Below are 18,966 nucleotides of genomic sequence, written 5' to 3' on the forward strand. Positions count from 1 at the left end.
TTGATATATTACCTTATGTCTTTTTGTTTTGCTTTTACTGTGCATCTGTGATTTTCCACAGAAAATTATACCATATATTCAATTTTGTAATATGTATTTTTCACTTAACTATATATCATAAAGTTTGCATACTTATAATTCTGAGTAGCTGTATAATTTTCCATGGAATTATAAACCATAATTTGTTTTACTCTTTTCTATCAAAAGGCAGTTTCCACATTTTCACCATAATAAATAACAATAGATTGAAAATCTATCTTTATGCATATGGATTTTTTATTTTTTTAATTATTTCCTTAGCAGAGAAAATTTCCAGGAGTAGAATTACCAGATTAATATGGATATGTAAGTACATTTAAACATGACTGCATAAACATACTCTCAAATTAACATGTAAGTGAAAAAAAGGAATAAGAAAATTATCTAAAAACCAACTATATTTACAAGTTACAAACTGTGTGTACAAGTTTCCAAACTTTTAAAAGTAAAAATGTGAGCAATTATTTTTATCTGTGCACAAACAAGTAATTTGATTTTATTTTTATCACATCGTCATTCAATTCAATTTCTTTGGTAGTATGAAACCAGATTAAAAATAAAAAGTTGTATCTCAAAGAAAACATAAATTTGTACCTGATTTTTAAAAGTAGATTTACTTGGCTGGAACATGTAATTTCTTTGTATTCTTAATTTTAATTTACATGGTCAAATGTTGTATGAAAATAATTAGGAAAGTGTGTATGTGTGTATACCAATACCTAAAGCCCCATTTTAAGAAAGTAAATATAATTGTAAATTTTTCTTATTAATTATGGAAGCATTGGAGAAAATGATATGTGTGTATTACTGTTTTTGGTATCATGTACCAAAGTGATTACCTCAAGAGTCAAAGATTAGGCTGGGCACAGTGGTTCATGCCTGTAATCCCAGAACTTTGGGAGGCCGAGGTGGAAGGATCACCTGAAGTCAGGCATTTTAGACCAGCCAACATAGTGAAGCCCCATCTCTGCTAAAAATACAAAAAGTAGCCGGGTGTGGTGGTGCACACCTGTAGTCCCAGCTACTCGGGAGGCTGAGGCAGGAGAATTGCCTGAACTCCAGGGGTGAAGGTTGCAGTGAGTCGAGATCACATCACTGCACTCCAGCCTGGGTGACAGAGCGAGACTGTCTCAAAAAAAAAAAAAAAAATTCGAAGATTAAAAATACTGGCTTTTAAAAACATTTAAAACACATTAAAAACATATTGATGTGTAAGGTAAATACTGACCAAGGAAACTGTCAGGCCAGTGTTTTTCCAAATGGCAATCAATCTAAATGATGTCAAGAATATGAAGTCAAAACTAGCTTAGATATGAATAAGGCATACAGCCTTAACCGTGGACTTGAGAATCTTGTTTTAATCACTGTTCTCAATAATGTTCTTGCTGATCTGAAGTCACATACCCCTTTTTATCTATTTTATGATTTTAAGTAATGTTGCAAATTGACTGAAGTTAACATGGGACACCAAAACATTTCTACTAGCTGACAGAAATTTTGCAAACCATTGTCATTTTTATGGCTTTAGCAATAGTGTTCAAAGATGTGAACTGAGCATTGAAGCAGTGCTAGAGATTGCATTTTCTGTTTCACCACACAGTCTAACAAGCAGGGTCTGTCTTAGGAAAAATGGACTTAAAGTATTATAAGAAAGACATTTTTTCACAGACTCTAAAAGACAGTTAATCTAAAGTTAGGTAAATTAAAGCTACCCACTGAGAAAAGTTCATTTGGTCTCTGTTTAAAACTAAAAACTCCATGCTATAATTTGTTTTCAAATTATAGCAAAGATGAGCAATTTATACAGCTACATCCTACTCCTGTAATACAGTGATGAGCTACATACTCTCAACAACCTGTGGTCACCAAGAAAATGGAAGACAGACAATGATTGTTTAATTTACTCATTCTCTCAGAGCTTGAATGAGGAATTTATTCCCCAATGGGTCCATAGGGAACTTCTTTCAAGACTCTATTATTAATACAATGCTTCCGTATTATCCTATAAGTATTGTTTAACTTGTTTGCCTCTTCTACTAGAGGATGAGCTTTCTTGGAGGCAAGAATTTTGATTGATGTCTTTGGTATTCCAAGGCCTTGCACAGTTTCTGGCACATAGTAAACACTTATTAAATATTGGTGAGTAATCAGCGAACCAAATGGTTTTTACTTCCTACCACGCATCTACTATTGTACTAAGGACTGACAGAGACATAAAGAAGTGTACCTTCAAGGAGTGTATAATTAATACATAAATGTGAAGTTAATGAACACCACACAGTAGTCTGTTGTGAAGCTGTAATAGAAGATTCTTTGGTGCTGGCACTAGGAAAATAGTCAAGAAGAGTTACATATACAAAAAAAAAAATTGTGCCATTGTGATAGGTGAGTGATAGATAGGCATGGCCATACAGGTTAACTGAGAAGTACTAAGGTCTATTTCCATCATTGTTTGATTAGTGTTCAACTCCCTTTCTAGGCTCTGCTACAAAAAGTCAGACTGTACATGGGTTTTCATTCATCATTGTATTTCTAAGATCTAGCAGAGCACTGGCATGAAGCAGGTAATTGAGCACTTGCTTTGCTCAATTCAAAGGCTAGATCATTCTCATCCTCATCTCCCAGCTCAGGTGTCCTTTCTTCCAAGATGCCTCGCGGAGTACCCTCTGTATTATTTCTTTTCTCAATCTTTAGTTTATTTCCTTTGCAAAACATATTACCACTTATTTGGCTTTTTACTCGTTCTTTTACCTGTCACTCCCACCAGACCTGATGGTAAACCTCTGTCCATCTGTTTTGGTCCTGGTTGCAACCATAGCACATATCACAGCACCTGGTACCCTTTCCCTGCAAAGGCTCTTACCTCATAGAGGTCTTTTCTTACCCTATCTAACATAGCTTCTCCCAATCCTTATCCTGGTTTATTTTCTCTCTAGCACTAGTATTTTCTGAAATTATTCTGTGTATGTAGTTATGCCATATTCAAACTATAAACCCCATGAGGACAGAGCCTAGAGCCATTTCTACCTGATTCATTGCTGTATCAAGGCTTAGTAGGGGGACTGACACAAACAGTTCTTGAATGTGCAAATATTTAGCAAATAAAAGGTGATGGCACAAATAAAAGACAAAATAATTTTTAAAAAAAAAAAGCAAAGAAAAGAGATTAGTTGTTAACTAGGATAGCAAAACAACTGTTAGCTTAGAATTGTGATGGTAAAGGCAAGATCTATTTTCAGTGAAAAATAATGGTTGGAAATCAAAGATAGTTAGAGTAAAGAGAAGTGACAAGGACTAAACCAGAAGAGCAATCTGAAGACTTTATCTCTACACAACTGTGGGCAAACATCTCTACACAATTTGGCAGCTTCTTTTTCTTTTTTTCTTTTCTTTTTTTTTTTTTTTTGTTTGTTTGTTTGTTTTGAGATGGAGTCTCCCTCTGTCGCCCAGGCTGGAGTGCAGCAGTGCGATCTCGGCTCACTGCAACCTCTGCCTCCCAGGTTCAAGTGATTCACCATCCTCAGCCTCCCAGGTTCAAGTGATTCACCATCCTCAGCCTCCCAAGTAGCTGGGACTACAAGTGTGCGCCACCATGCCCAGCTGTGGTTTAATGAAAGACACAAACGAAACAACGGTTAGACCAAGACAGTAATGTAAGGTCATTTAGTGCCAGGACAAGCTGAATTACTTGCCATCATGCAAAAACACTCATGGGACTGGACAGACCTAGGTTTGGCTTTTAGTCTTCTATTTATAGCTGTATTACAGTGGGTAAGGCAGGTGCCTTCTGTGAGCCACAGTGTCTCCAATTGCAAAATTAGAAAAATAAAACCTGCCCTGTAGTATCATTTTTAAAATAGAACAAAGAAATATACGTAAAAGGCTGCACCTGGTACAGAATCTACTTCATGTGGGAGATCATTGAATAGTGGTCATTGTTAGAACAGTGCATCAATTACAGTAACCAGCTAGAAGGGTGGCAAGCAAAATATTTTAATCATATTAGTAAAGGAAGATGTATTTCCTTTCATTTAAGTAACTTTAAAGGACATTGCTTTATTTTAGATTATTGCATGAGCAACCTATTGATCATAATATATAATTGTCAGTAAGGGCATGATTAATCATAAACTACTGACTTGAAAAAGAAAAATCATTAATTAGGATAATTATTATTCTTTCTCATTGTATATAATTGAGGCTTAGGAAGTAAAATTGAAAAAAATCTTTCACTGATCCTGAGTTAATTAGCATACCTTGCAGGTATTTACATTAAAATACCCAAATGTTCTTCCTATGTTTTGTTCTAAAAGAAGAAGAGATTTGAAGAGCTCTCCATTTCAGGCTAAGGCTAATTGAAAGGCAGATGATACATGATTAGTTGAGGTACTTGTTTTGAGTGTGTAGTTGTTCGAGTGAATTTTTCATTTGAAGATATATATAGTATTAAAAGTCCAGGAATCTCTGAGTTGGGAATTAGGGGCAGAGAGCAGTCAACAAATCATATATTTGTAAAATAATTTAGAACCTTCTTCAGAGAACTGATTTCTGAATAGTCTGTCACCTAAATAATTTCATAATGATGCTGATTTGCCAGCTTCTTCTCCAGCAAGAGGCAATAAGTCAAGTGTATTTGGGTTTATATGGGGAAAAACATATTAATTGATTTATGCGTATAACATTGCAGATATCCATAAAGCAAAGCCTTTGGCAACTGGCAAATGTAATAATTTCATATTTACCTATGGCTCACCAAGTACAATCCACTGCTTGAAGGCAAAACTTTATGTTTTATGTTTAGTTTTTACGATGGCTTCCATATAGTCTCTCTGTGCATTAAAAGTCCATTTTCAGAACCATGGGTTTACCAATTTTTATGAGTAAAAATTTTATGAGATATTATACTGAGGTAACATGAAATTATTTTCTGATAATTTTTACCACCTTGAGAACTCCACTGTTACTTTGTTTCCATATATGCCTAAGGATATCATTTGTAATACTTTTAAATATGACACATTTCATTAGAAATATGATATATTGCAGAGATATTATATGAAGCTTCAACCTCATAATAACATTACAGATTAGTTTTTGATGTTGGTTACATTGACAATTCTATTTAAAATCAAATATAAAGAAGGATATTTAATAAAATGAGTAATGATTTTTATATTTATAGGCAATGTGTCATCTTCTGATCATAATTATGAGCAAAAAGAATTAATCGTTTAAGTGAAGGGCTTCTTGTAACACAGCAACTTAAACACTCCATTGATATACAAATAAGGGAGACTTAAGATAAAATAGTTTGTTAGGTTTCTATGCCAAAAAATGTTATTGTTAACCCATATAGATCTTCTTGTGTTTTTGCACTGCCTTAAGTCATATATGTAATATAAAAGTTTTACCGTTTAATGATATGCACAGCCGCAGTATGTTGGGAGCACAAATCTTAACCGTCACATAAGTTCCGAAGAAACATAAAAGCTGTGTCTTTTTAGCAAGCTGTGAAGTTTGATAGCCATCACTAGTGGGCTCTAAATCATCTCAAAAGCCATTCTGTGTTTCCATGCAGTGATATAGGAATTTGACATCAGAGTCCCTAAACATGATGAAAAATATCCTCAGGTGAGAAAAGCGAAGTGCAAAGTAGTTAGGGAGATAGTATTCATTACTAGAAATATGATAAGTTTAGAGCCAAATCTATGCATTGGCAGCAAAAATTCTAAGATGGCCATAAACCATCTAGAGTTAAATGCATATCTCAGCCTGCATATTTTGTAGGCCTTGTCAATGACTTGCAGGATAAACATAGGACCACTTCCATTCCTTCACTTTGCAATGGGTGTTAGACAGGATTCCCTTCCCAGGTGCTCCAGGTAGCAAAAAATTCTGAGAAAATATTATTTCAAGATCAGCTGCAACATACCACTGAAAGTCAACCTTTCATAACAGATATAATTTAGCATCAAACAGAAGGACATATCGGCATGATAATTGGGCTTAAAGTGGGTAGATAATTGCAATATTAGGCCTGATGGGGGAAAATGTCATGAAAAATCTTACTGTGGTAAACAAAAGAAGTCTTTTCAATCAGACTGTCCTGGGTACAAATCCTTTTGGTATCAATTGTGCAGCATTGGACAAGCTATTTAACTGCTCTCTGAGCCTCAGTTTACTCCCATGTAAATTAAGAAAAATCCTACCTACCATATATATTTGCATGTGGTTTACAATAGATTAAATATATCAAATGCCTGGCACAGAGCAAATTCATGACAAATGTTTGTTTGCTTAGTCTGAATTGAATACGAAAATACAGTCAATCTCCTATATAGGATTGTCTTTTATTATTATTATTATTATACTTTAAGTTCTAGGGTACATGTGTACAACATGCAGGTTTGTTACATATGGATACATGTGCCATGTTGGCATGCTGCGAAGAGTCCTCAGTAATGTGAAGGGAAATGTATTGGAATATAGTTTGGGGGCTACTGATTGAATTTCATCTGGTCTCTACCAGTAATCTGTTGGATGATATGGGAGGATTCCTTGTAACCTCATTGACTGTCATTGTCTGTAACTGTAAAAGGAAGAGTTTAATTTGATTCTTTATTTATCAATGTTATTTTATATTCTTTGAGAATAGATGCTTTGCATCTAGTGAGCATTGAATAACTGTTGAATTAGTTCAATAATAGTGTGATGCCGTCCTATGGGGAACTTGAGTATATCATTGGGAACTTCTGTGAGAAATGTAGACATCACATTCACTCTATTCATGCTATGTGGAATCTATAAAACAGATTTGCTGTAGCCACCTCAGGCTTTGAATGGATTGTGTCAGTATAAAGATAGGCAACTGCTAACAAGCATGTAAGGTTCTTTACCCCAGCATGTGGACTTGTTTTCCAAAAAGACCCTGAGGATGATAGAATCTCTCTCCCATAGGTGTCCAACAAGGAAAGTAATGTATTTTAGACTTTTCTTGGCCATTGACCTCTGGACTAACAATAGTTTCAGAAAATTTTTCAATTCACTGAGGGAATAATTCTCCAACAACAAAATGTATTTTATTCTTTCCTTCCCTCTAACCTGGTCCAGTGTATCTTGTTTTCCTAGTCTTTCCTATCTTACCTGAGGGTGGATAATTTTTCTCTAGAGCTCAGAGGATGAACACTCTTGACCTAACACTCATTGAAGAAAGGCATGGAAAGCCTGCCAGTTCAAATCCATTGCTCTAAAGGTTTTACTTTCTGTTACATATTATCATTGGGTGGTCCATAGGGTCAGAGATGGAGGTTGTTTCAGAACCTGAAGTCTTTACTAAAAGAGATGAAAACAGAAAGAAACCACACTGGGTACAGAGCAGTGAGGATCCAGCCTATTGTTTCCAAAAGCCTGCTACATTCAAGACACAGTGAACTTAACCCAGTTTTGTTTTGTTTTTTAGAAGAACAGCCATCTTGACTTCACAAAGAGTGATGGTCAGAATATTTAACTACTGGTACAGCAGCGGTACTGACCAAAGAGAATAAATACTGCCCAATCAGAATGGACACCAGCTGTAAACAACCAGTGTATCCATATTGGTGCACCCTGGCTTTTAACATTTGCCCTTGCAAAAACTACTGAAAATATTAAAAGGGAATTTCACATGTCAGAGTCCTCTGTTCTACCAAAATTCAACTTATTTTATGCTAACAAAATTATTTGAAACGAATCTAATCATAGTCTCTCTCCAGTTACTGCCTCTTCGCCCTACTCTGACTAAAGCAAAGCTCCTCATTAGAGTTCTGTATTTATTTCCTCTACTTCTCACCTCCCATTTTCTCTTGTACCAACTCCAGTCAGGCCCTTGTCCCCCATGTCAGCTTCCTCAGGAGCTCAAAGGTCTTATCAATATCAACAACCCCCATATTGCCAAATCTGATGGTTAATATTCAGTCTTTTTATTACTTAAACCTTCAGGGGCATTTGACACAAGTCGATCATACCTTCCCTTTTGAAATACTTTTTTACCTGGCTTCTAGGACACCACTTTCTCTTGTTCTTCTTCTAACGCATGCCATTTCTTTTCAGTTTTCTTTACAGGATTCTCTTCCAGCTTATAAATGAGGGAGTGCCTCAGTCAGTCCCTGGCCTCTTCTCTTGGCTTTGTATGCTCCCTTTCTAAATGATTTTATCCAATTCTGTGGCCTTAGATCAATAGACTGGTGAGTCCGCATCTATATCTCCAGCCTTGTGCTCTCCCCGAAGATTCCCAACTGCCTACATAATATACCTCCACTTGGATGTCTAATAAGCCCTTCCATATTAGCATATTCTGAGCTCTCTGGATTTCTTACCCACTTAGCTATTTTCTGCAAGTGTATTGGTTCCCCAATGTCTCCCTTCTCAGCAAATGCTATTACCATTTACCAGTTGCCCCAGCCATTCAGAAATTCAGTTGGTGATGCCTTCAAAATACACCTTGATCTGACCACCTGGCCACCCTTATTTAAATTGCTGTCATTTCACACCTAAACTACTGCAACAGTCTCCTAATAGATTTTTACCCCTCCTACAGTCAGTTTATAACTGTCCACATTACTCACGCTCCCATGACCATTGTTACCTTGCTGTGTCTTCAATACAATCGTCTCATTTCCTCTTCAGGGCCTTTGTACTTGCTCTTTCCTCTAGATGATATGATCCTCCTCCAGAGCTTCTCAGGGCTTCCTCTTTCATATCAATCAGTACTCCACGCAAAGGTCATCCTCAGATAAGTTTTCTTTTTAATAATTAAAATAGAAGCCACACCCAACTCACTATTCTCCATCCTCTTTCTCTACTTTATTTGCTTTAGAGCATTTATCACTATTTGACATCACATTATCTTGCTATTTTCTGATTGGTCTGTCTCCCCAGATAGAATATATGCTCCATAAGACATTCCAGAAAAAATATATAATCATAGAACTAAAACCATTGTGAAGAACTCTGGAGGTCATTCACCTCTACCCACCATCTAATATTTAGATCAATCTTGTACTCTCTCCATTATTTGTAAAGTGAATATTTTTATATTGAATCACATTTTCCCACTGATCGCCATCATCATTATTTTTTCATGGAGAAAAATGACCTCAATATTAAATAAAAATGTTACTAAGGACAATAATACCTACTCTTGACAGTATGCAATTAATTTTCCTATATAGCCCATAGAAGAAATTAGTCATTCAGACAATTGAATGTGACCATTCCTGGCAGCATGTGTGGAGCCAGAACAGATACTGGAGCAGTGACATTTTGTACCAAATATGCAAATATAATAAAGCACCAAATAAGTAGGAGCTATGTGCTATTGAACTGTAGCCAGAGCCTGAACAAGAATACAAATATGTTGTCTAATAACTTTGTTCCACTAGATTTCATTCATTCCTTATTGGAGGAACACTCATTTGAGTAAGAAATATGCCAATTTATATAGTTAACTTTCATTCTTCTTAAGAACCGCTAACTAGATCAAGTTGTTTGATAACTGATGAAGATGATCCAAGATGACTTATCATTGAGTGTGTTTCTTTAGACTTTGCACTAACTTTAGTTATCAGCAACTCTTCAGAGCCAGTTACTTGTACCCCCTTTCCCCTTTTATTGGTATCTTTAAGATGTTAAGCATTCTTTCCTGTATACTGGTTAACTATATTTGCCTAGTGAGGGAGTACTGATTTTCCATTATTCCTAGATGCCACATGATACATTTCTATTAGTTGTAAACACTTATAAGACTGACTTATATTTTGTCCTTCATCACATCAGTCTGCCAGGGCAGGACGTCTTTAAATGAGGCCCAGTGCATTTCATCAGACACGTTTCTACATTGGCACTTAAAGGAATGATGTTTTCAAGGTGTCTAGGTGTAATGAAGTTTGTTTTAAAAACCCGCTGCTATCTGGCCTAGAGCCTCAAGGCAAGGCCTCTGAAAAGTAACAGACTATACTTACTTTTCAGGCCTCTTCTGGGCTTGACTTATTTGCTTTTTCTATAGGCACTAAACTATTACTTATATTTCATTTATATATGTTGACTTAAGAATTTTCCAGAAAACTTCATATTGGCCTTTGCAAGTAAGAAAAATTATTGATGAATAAAAGACATTAAACAATCCTTAAAATAGATCCTTAGGATAATTAAATTGTTTGAGCAACAACAATTTTGAGAGTTCATTGGTATTTTAGAATACACAAAAACACATAAAAAAGTGAAGTTTTTAACATTTCAAGTAAGGGTTTACAGTTTGACTTGGATCTGTTTTAATGATGAATGAGGTCTGCCATCTTTACTACTTGTTGAAAAAAGCCTACTTGAACCAGAAAGTCTAGATTTTTCTCCACAGATTTTAAATTCTTTAAATAGCGTAAGTTCCTCCTGAGAGAAAACTCCAAAGAGTTATAGAATTAATTTGCCCTTGAAGGGAAAAACAACAGTGAATATTAAGAGAAAATGAGAATACAACATATGAGAAAAGGGGAGTTGTCAAAGGACATCTAGGAAGCAACCTCCTGCAATGTATTCTCTATTGTTCATCCTTCAGATTTACAGCAGGGCATCTCTTAACATTCAGCCTTGCCTTAATGTTCCTCCTGCTGTCATCCGCTGTGTGGAATGATCCCCTGACCTTTTAAATCACATGTTGGTTTACATTCTCTTTCCTTGTTCTCTCACTTAGTTAGACATATCTCATGAACTTCTTTGTATTTACATGATGACTAAAAGGGTGAATTGGATCAACCCAACAAACATTTTTAACCAACTCTCCAAACATTTACTGCCTCTTCTCACAGTATTTACAATGACTTCCACTCTCTCTAATTGTCCACTCCTTTCCTTTGTAATCAATGATAAATGGCTCAATCTTTGTTTCACTCTCTGTATAATTCCAGTACACCTAGTTTATAGGGAAAAAATAAGACAACCAATTATTAATAATAATTAATGTAAGATTGATGTATAATGTTTATTTACAAAAACAAGTATTTATTGTGTTGTTTCTGTTCACTTATATCCATCCTGTGTTTCCATTTACGTGAAACCACGAAGAGATTCTTTTTTTTTTTTTTTTTTTTGAGACAGAGTCTCACTATGTTGCCCAGGCTGGAGTGCAGTAGTGCAATCTCGGCTGACTGCAACCTCTGCCTCCTGGGTTCAAGCGATTCTCCTACATCAGCCTCCCAAGTAGCTGGGACTACAGGCATGAGCCACCACGCCTGGCTAATTTTTGTAATTTTAGTAGAGATGGGGTTCCGTCATATTGGCCAGGGTGGTCTTGAACTCCTGAACTCAAGTGATCCATCCGCCTTGGCCTCCCAAAGTGCTGGGATTACAGGTGGGGATTGTTATAGATCTTTAACCTTCAGAGCGCTCCATTCATCAATTCAACAAATATTTGAGTTCTTCCTATATACTGAGCATTATTTCAGCCATAGAAAATACAGCAGAGAACAAAACAGAAAGAAATTCCTCTAAGCTCCCTGGAGCTTACATTAATAAACAAATAAATAAGCAAAATCTACTATATGTCAACGTTTCCAAGGATTTATTCAGCCAAGTGATACTAGGGCAACTTTGCCAAATTAGAAGAAATACAGTGTTGCTGAAAGAAATCAGGCACTCAAGTTTCTTAATAAGAAACAAAAATAATCACCCAAAGCCTGAGTACAATTCTTCAGGCCACCACTGCTCACTGTCATCTGAAATTCGGTTGCTAGGACACTGCTAAGCATAGCAAAGCTAAGGACACTTTACAAGCTGGGGAAATTTTGGTAGAATGATGTTATGATATTCATAGATGTAAATTCAGTTATGAAATATGGGGGATAGAGATTAACATAGAAAGAAATAAATATATCTGTAACGTTGAATTTTGATATCATTCAAGCTTAATAATCTAATGCCTATAAAGAGAAGATATACAAATTATTACATTGAAGAACTGTTGGTATTTTATAGTAACATTTAAGAATTTATAGCTTTTCACTAAAATCTAATCTATCTCTTAATTTCCTCATAAATCAGGTGGCTAATTTTAGCCTAGAAAATACAACTTTTGTTCTGATACTCTGGCTGTAGTTTTGCAGGGTAGAGTAATCAGTATCATTACATTTTTATCCTCTAACGCTTCTCTAAATAGAAATGAGGTCTCTTCATTTGATTTGGGAAATTGAACGCCAGTCAGGGAATTCAAAACAGTGTTGGTTTCAAGCTTGAGTTCCCCTGAATAGTACCAAATTATTTTCCTTGACCCTGAGGCATGGGTCTCAATGAGAAAACATAGGGAAATTATGAATCCAAGGTATCCTGAGACGATCTTGCCTGCATATTTAACATTGAACTGAAATTTTGTGTCTCATGTGACTCATGAATAATAGGGATCAGTAACTGATTTTCATTGCTATAGGCAAAAGTAAACAATCCATATATGTAAAAAATAAGATTATATATATATTATGACACTGTCCTTTTATTTTTATATGGGGAATACACTCATATGAATAAAAATTAACTGTTCATCATATATGAAGCAAGATGCAAACTTGGAAGTCTCTTCACACTGTGTACATTACCTTCAACTGATGAGAACTGGAGTAGCGTAATACCTTGTGCCTAAGTAATTCTCACATCACTGAACCACAAATCTGATAGACCTCTGCAGTTATTGTAAGATTTAATAGCAGAGAATGATAAGAAAGCTTTGAATTACTAAACACTTATAACACTTCTCAAAGAACAAAATAAATGAATATTTCATAATATACAATCCCAGGATTAGCCTCTCTACCATGGGCTTTGTAGCTGAACACCTCTTGCCTCGTCATTCCCTTAATTCAATATTTTTATTTTGTGTTCAAAATATATATTTTACATTTATGTAGAAGGAAAGAAAGCCATGACTCTCATAACACTTCTATACAATCTGTATATAAAACTGGCTATACATCCATAGTTATGATGCCAAGAGAATCTCAGTGTTTGCTATGAATCACCCATTAGTCAAATCTCTCCACTCATCAGAGTCTGATTAGAAGCCAACTATCCCTGGGGCAGTTGTTTCTTGAAGAAAATGTTAAAGTTGGTCTTCTTGTTTACATCCGGGTAGTATGAATCAAATGACATCCCTGTGACAAAAAAGAAAGAAAGAAAGAAAATAGTTTAAAGCCTCTCATGGAACTGGCTTTTGGTGATGACGCCTTCAGTGATTCTCAATTAGAACACATAGAGCAGGTAAAAATAATTCCAGTTCTGAATTAAAAGCAGGAAGTGATGTCACTTTCCATAGTTAAAGGCAGCATGACCTAGCAGAAAGTATGTATTCTTTGGAGCCAGATAAAACCTCAGCTCTGCTGCATGGCACCTATGTCACTTTGGACAAGTGACAGCTTCCCTGAGGCAGATGTTCACATCTGCAAGTGGATGTGTTAATTAGCTTGATTGTGGTTATCATTTTATAATGTATGCATATATCAAGACATCACATTGTGACCTTAAATATATGTAATTTTTATTTGTCAATTATACTTCAGTAAAAAATGGGCTAATAATAGCAAGTAGGATGGTTTTGTATGTAAGTATATACATGAATATACAGCCGAGGATGATAATAGAACATTGCAGGTGTTCCATAATTTATAACCCAAATGTCCACAGATTTCCTCTGCCATCGGTTACACATGCTGCTGGCTCTCCCGCCCACCTGCATAGCAGCAGTGTCTCCCTCACACTGTTAAAGTCTTTCACACACAGTGTGACCCACATTGCACAAGAAACCAGTAAGCTCCTGTTCTTCTGTCTTCATGAAGCCAATGCTTACATGTCTCTGAGGGAGGTGCCCTTCTCAACAGCCCTGTTCCAGGCGCCCTCTGGGAGGACTGTGCTGCGGCCCAAGTCCTGGTCAAAGGCCCCAGGGGGCCAGCGCTCTGCAATGGATAAGGGCAGAAAGGAGAACACGGCTTTCTTCGTTTTTCTCCTGGACCTTGAAACAGCCAGTGTGTGACCCTCCTGGAAACATACCTATCCACTTCCTTTGCTTCCCTGTCAGGATAAACTTGACCTTGAAATTATGCCAGGAAATCAACCATTTTTGTTGGACATTCACCTGTCTTTCACCTCTATCTCCAGCAATGTGCTAATGTTATCTCATCCTCCCAGGGAGCTTGTGAGGCTGACATATTTAACACCGATTTATAGATGAAGAGACTGGAACCTAGATAGATTCAGAACACCATCCCTACTCTCTGTGCTTTCTACCTCCTTTAAATATCTGAGGTTTCACCAGCCTAGGATGTCCATTTCTTTTTTTTTTTTTTTCCGAGATGGAGTCTCACTCTGTCACCCAGGCTGGAGCACAGTGGTGCGATCTCAGCTCACTGCAACCTCCGTCTCCCAGGTTCAAGCAATTCTCCTGCCTCAGCCTCCAGAGTAGCTGGGATTGTAGACACGTGCCACCACACCTGGCTAATTTTTGTATTTTCAGTAGAGATGGGGTTTCACCATGTTAGCCAGGCTGGTCTCAAACTCCTGATCTCAGGTAATCTGCCCACCTCTGTCTCCCAAAGTGCTGGGATTACAGGGGTGAGCCAACACGCCTGGCCAGGATGTCCATTTTCTATTAAATGAGCACTACATGTTCTGCAAAATGTTAGCAATTATCATTATTACTTTTCTGCTCCAAGTCAAATTAGGACAGAGTTTACACTCACTCAAGAATGATGAGTCTGAAGAGGTATCTAGAGTAGGAATTGAAATGTAAAAAATCAGAGTAGTAGAGAGAGAGAATAGAGGCAAGCCTTTAAGAGATTAAGTAAAAGAGGTTTGGAAAAACAAAATCGTGATTATGAAAAGTAAAATAGAAAGTATGGATATGAAAGACTTTATGAATGAGTCATCATCTATTTTATTTATCTTCTTTTAAAAAATTCTTACATGGCACCAGCTGCTTCTGTCACACTTCACACCCCCAGATCCACACTACCTTCTCTGAGCCCTTTCTTTAAAAAAAGAAAAAAAAAGTAATCTTCCAGATAAAAACTAAGACTTGTTCTTCCCCCTCTTTCCTTTACCCTCCATTTCCATAACTTATCTTTCTCTGTGAAAGTACAGGTGGGAAATAATCAAGGAACTATTTGTGTGTGTGTGTGTGTGTGTGTGTGTGTGTGTATGAGATTTTGATCATAGTCTACAAGACATCTCTAGAGATTGCTTTCAAACTAAAACCAACTTCATACCCAATAGAAAACTTTAGTTTCATTGAAGGAAAAGCTAAATGGGAGCATTCGAAAGTGTCTTGCTAAAAAGAAGATGGTTCTGAATACACTTGCCCAATTACTACCAAGAAATCTTCTCTTCCTTAAACCTAGAAATAAAAAGAGAAGTGCTCTATTGGTAGTGCTTGGTGTCATTTATCCAGGGCAAGTGAAAGATATTCTGGTTGTCAGTCATTTTCTTTGTCAAGCATAATTTTTCATGAGTTATATTTTAGCAAAATACTAAATTCAATGTCAATTATTATTATTATTATTATTATTATTATTATTGCAAATGTCTTCCAAGCAACATAGAACAAAGGTGGCATTAGTGGAAAACAAAAGGCAAATGCATGTTAACCTCAACAATAGTTCACATGTGTTATCACCGATGCATCTTCTACTAATATTTTAGATCAAAATATGCCAAATTAATTCAGCTCTGGTGCATTGGGTTTTATGAACTTCCCAAATTACGTGTCTATTTGCTGCTGATGTCTGAAAGACAAGTGGAGGTGAGACCAACAAGAGATTTACATGTACACTGATAGAAAGGGATAATGTTGCATCGTTCTGTTTTACTTCTTATATATTTATTTCTTTTTAGCAGCTTGAAATGATCCATAGATCCGGAAACTGGTAGACATTGCAGGCTTTCCTGGTTACTGCCACTCACATACTATCTTCTTCAAGGCCCATTCTCTCTTAACCAGAACTCCCAACAGAGAGGACAGTGGAATGGACATGGAAACCTCTAAAAAGTTTAGGCACTATATTACTAGCACATCCCTCTCAGCTGCATATATAAAAGTCTCAAATAGACTTAATTTCTTTATATTGATGTAATAGATTAAAATCTCAAATTAATATTTTGTTTCTGACTTTTTCATATTCAAATTCTTTAAAGAATATTAACTAAACACAGGACTGATTATTTGGTGATTATTTAGGAGTTACAAGTGAAAATGTGTATACTAATATCTATGGATCTATCTCAAATATTTCTTCAACTTTTGTGTATTCTTTCTTCACATGCTAGTTTTGAACTTTAATTTGGTGCCTCTATCTGAAAACCAAGAGGAGGTGAGACACCTAAAAATAGCCTCATTTGCATCTGTTTCCCTTCCTTCAGAGAAGGAGGGTTGGCCCACCCAGTTTTGCCTTGACAACCAGGGAATAACTGATGACAATTTGGGAATTAATTCACTGTTGGTCTGTCATGCTACCATGTCAGGTCTTCCATTATTTGGCTCAAACTGATGCTGAATTGCAAGAGAGCAGGACAGGAGCCTGTCATTTTTACATTCCGGACGGTTGCCAGCAGACATGATTAATAAAAGTCACTTGATATGAATCAAAGAACTTGGTTAAGTGAATCAGATCCTCTTTACTTTGTCTTCTTACAGAAAACATGCTATAAGGTTTATATTTTTTTAAAGTCATGAAACAAAATATAACAAATTTACCCCATATTTATTAAATACGGATCACTTCCTTCCTAAAAACATTTAAGTTCAGTTCTCCAGAATGAAAGAGATAAACATGTATAGATGCAAATCAATTCTGTATTGGTTTCTTATTACCACATTAAAAAGAAAATCTGAAGATATAAGTTACGACTTAATTTTGATTTTGAATGCATACTGCTACCTAATGTACATAAAATAACCATCACAGAATGAAACTGATATATCCAACAGCTGGCTGCATTTAAATGATTTTAAAATAAGTGCTTATAAAAAGTCAATTTTTGGTGTTTTGCTGCTTAGGAATGAAACGGATCACAAATATGTTTTTATTTGATTTTCTCTGACAGGACTGGGAATTCCCACATTTCATGGGAGATGTTGATGTAAATCTCCCTGGTTTGCACACCCCTCACATGCAGTTCAAGATTCCTTTCTTCCAGAAAATCTTCAAGGAGGAATATCGTATTCACATAACAGGTGTGTTATATCTTTGAACAAAATTTGATTATCTTCGTACATTAGTTAGGGTAATGCTAGTTGCTGTAAAAAGCAAGCCATAATATTTGAGAGGCATAAATACAATGTTATTTCTCATTCACTTAACAGCGCAAGGTGGTTTTCAGATCAACAGGGGGCTCTGTACTATCATTCTGGGACCTAAGTTACTGGTGGCTTTGACAATTTCAGTGTTTGTTAGCATCCAGCAGGCAGATGGAAATAAAGACAATGGGGAAAGTGATTAAGAAGGCTTGTCTGTTCCTTAACCTCTGGGGCTTGGAAAAGAAATAGGTCACCTTTCCTCGTGTTCCATTGATGATAACTGGTACATAGGCCTACTTAGAGTCAGGGACAGCAAGGAAATACAGTCCTTAGCTGAGCAGCCACTTCTGGTGTCAGATCTAGCATTCTAGTATAGGATTATCAAAAAGGGAAGACAAATCTTTGGTGTAGACAGCCATTTCTGCCATTCTCCATATACCACTCTACCTTGACCTTGTTCATTGGATGGGTTTATTTTTCACCACATAGAACTCAGTATCTATTTTCAATGTGATATTCTTTATGCTCTTGTTCTTCATTTGTTGCTGAAATTAAAACAATGGTATCCTAGAACCCCAATCAGAACATATGCCTTTAGGGAGTTAGGCCACTTCTCATTTGATTTTCTAAAAACCTACTTCTGTGGCAAAGCTCAGGTTCGTCTTAAGTGACTCTCTTGTGGATCTTCAGATTATTTTATTTTTAGATATTTTCTGCTTTTGAAATGGCTAAAGTATGATTTATTATAATATCCTTTCATGACATATCAGTCATTCTCATCTAAAAAGGGCTTCCCAGAGCTACGTTTTATATTTCTCTTTCTTTATGACAAGAAGCAGACAGCTGAATGATCACAGATAAAGGATGGCATTAGTTCCAAAGCTGTTCAAATGCAGGTAATGAATGTGTGTCTGTTTTAAGGACAATGGCCTAGGATCCCACACCTGCTATAATAAAATCTGCTGAAGAAATCTGTGCTTACACTACCGTCTGTGCTGCCAAATAAAAATAGTCTGAGCCCAGAAAACATTAACATGAGTACTGCAAAAAACCTTTGCTTCCCAGCTAGGAGGCTGTTTTTTGCTTTGAGCATGAGGCGACCTTCCTAGATTGGAGAATGAGCTCATGAATAGGGAAGATGCAGCAGGTTTCTCTTCCTATTCAGAATGAATGAGGCCCATCTATTAAATTCGCTGGGTAAATCAATCAATTTGAGTTCAGGTCACATAGTCTGGTTTCAGAGTCCCTACTTAATCTCTGCAGCATGCTACCCTCTTGGACTTCTAAAACAGCTATCACACACGGCATCATCATATCCCTTTAAGGGGGCTTTTGCGTAGACCATCTGTTCTTGCTACCAGCTCTTGTCCCAGGCCGTCATTGCACTAATATTGTCTCTGACTATCAGAATGCCTTGTCAAAAATATCCTGCTTAAGTACAGAACTTCAGGTTAAAAAAGGAAAAAAAAAAAATGGAGAGCCTGTTGGTAAGAGAAAAAATGAGCTGCTAAAAATATTTAATTTAGGATTATTTTGTATAACTTTATCATTTACATTGTCATTTATAGATGGTACAGATTTCAGATTTGTGGTGTCCAGAGTTTACACAATGCAGAATACTCTGT

At 36.3% G+C, this 18,966-nt stretch overlaps 1 protein-coding gene across 10 annotated transcripts in view; it reads left to right on the top strand.

Annotated features, from left to right (window-relative positions):
- The window catches only part of TMEM117 (transmembrane protein 117), a 610,505-nt gene that overhangs the window by 573,991 nt on the left and 17,548 nt on the right, over window positions 1–18,966 (top strand). For 8 of the 10 annotated variants that reach the window (XM_063620186.1, XM_055249767.2, XM_055249766.2 and 5 more), the window contains one exon: window positions 17,149–17,278. The exons of 1 other annotated variant lie outside the window; for it this stretch is intronic. In XM_063620186.1, the coding sequence (XP_063476256.1) occupies window positions 17,149–17,278 (130 nt within the window). Of the gene's footprint in view, window positions 1–7,498; window positions 7,590–17,148; window positions 17,279–18,966 lie in introns of those variants that run through there. One more of the 10 variants, XM_055249774.2, reaches the window with a different exon arrangement.

This window comes from Symphalangus syndactylus, chromosome 17 (genome assembly GCF_028878055.3).
Source record: "Symphalangus syndactylus isolate Jambi chromosome 17, NHGRI_mSymSyn1-v2.1_pri, whole genome shotgun sequence".
NCBI lineage: Eukaryota > Metazoa > Chordata > Mammalia > Primates > Hylobatidae > Symphalangus > Symphalangus syndactylus.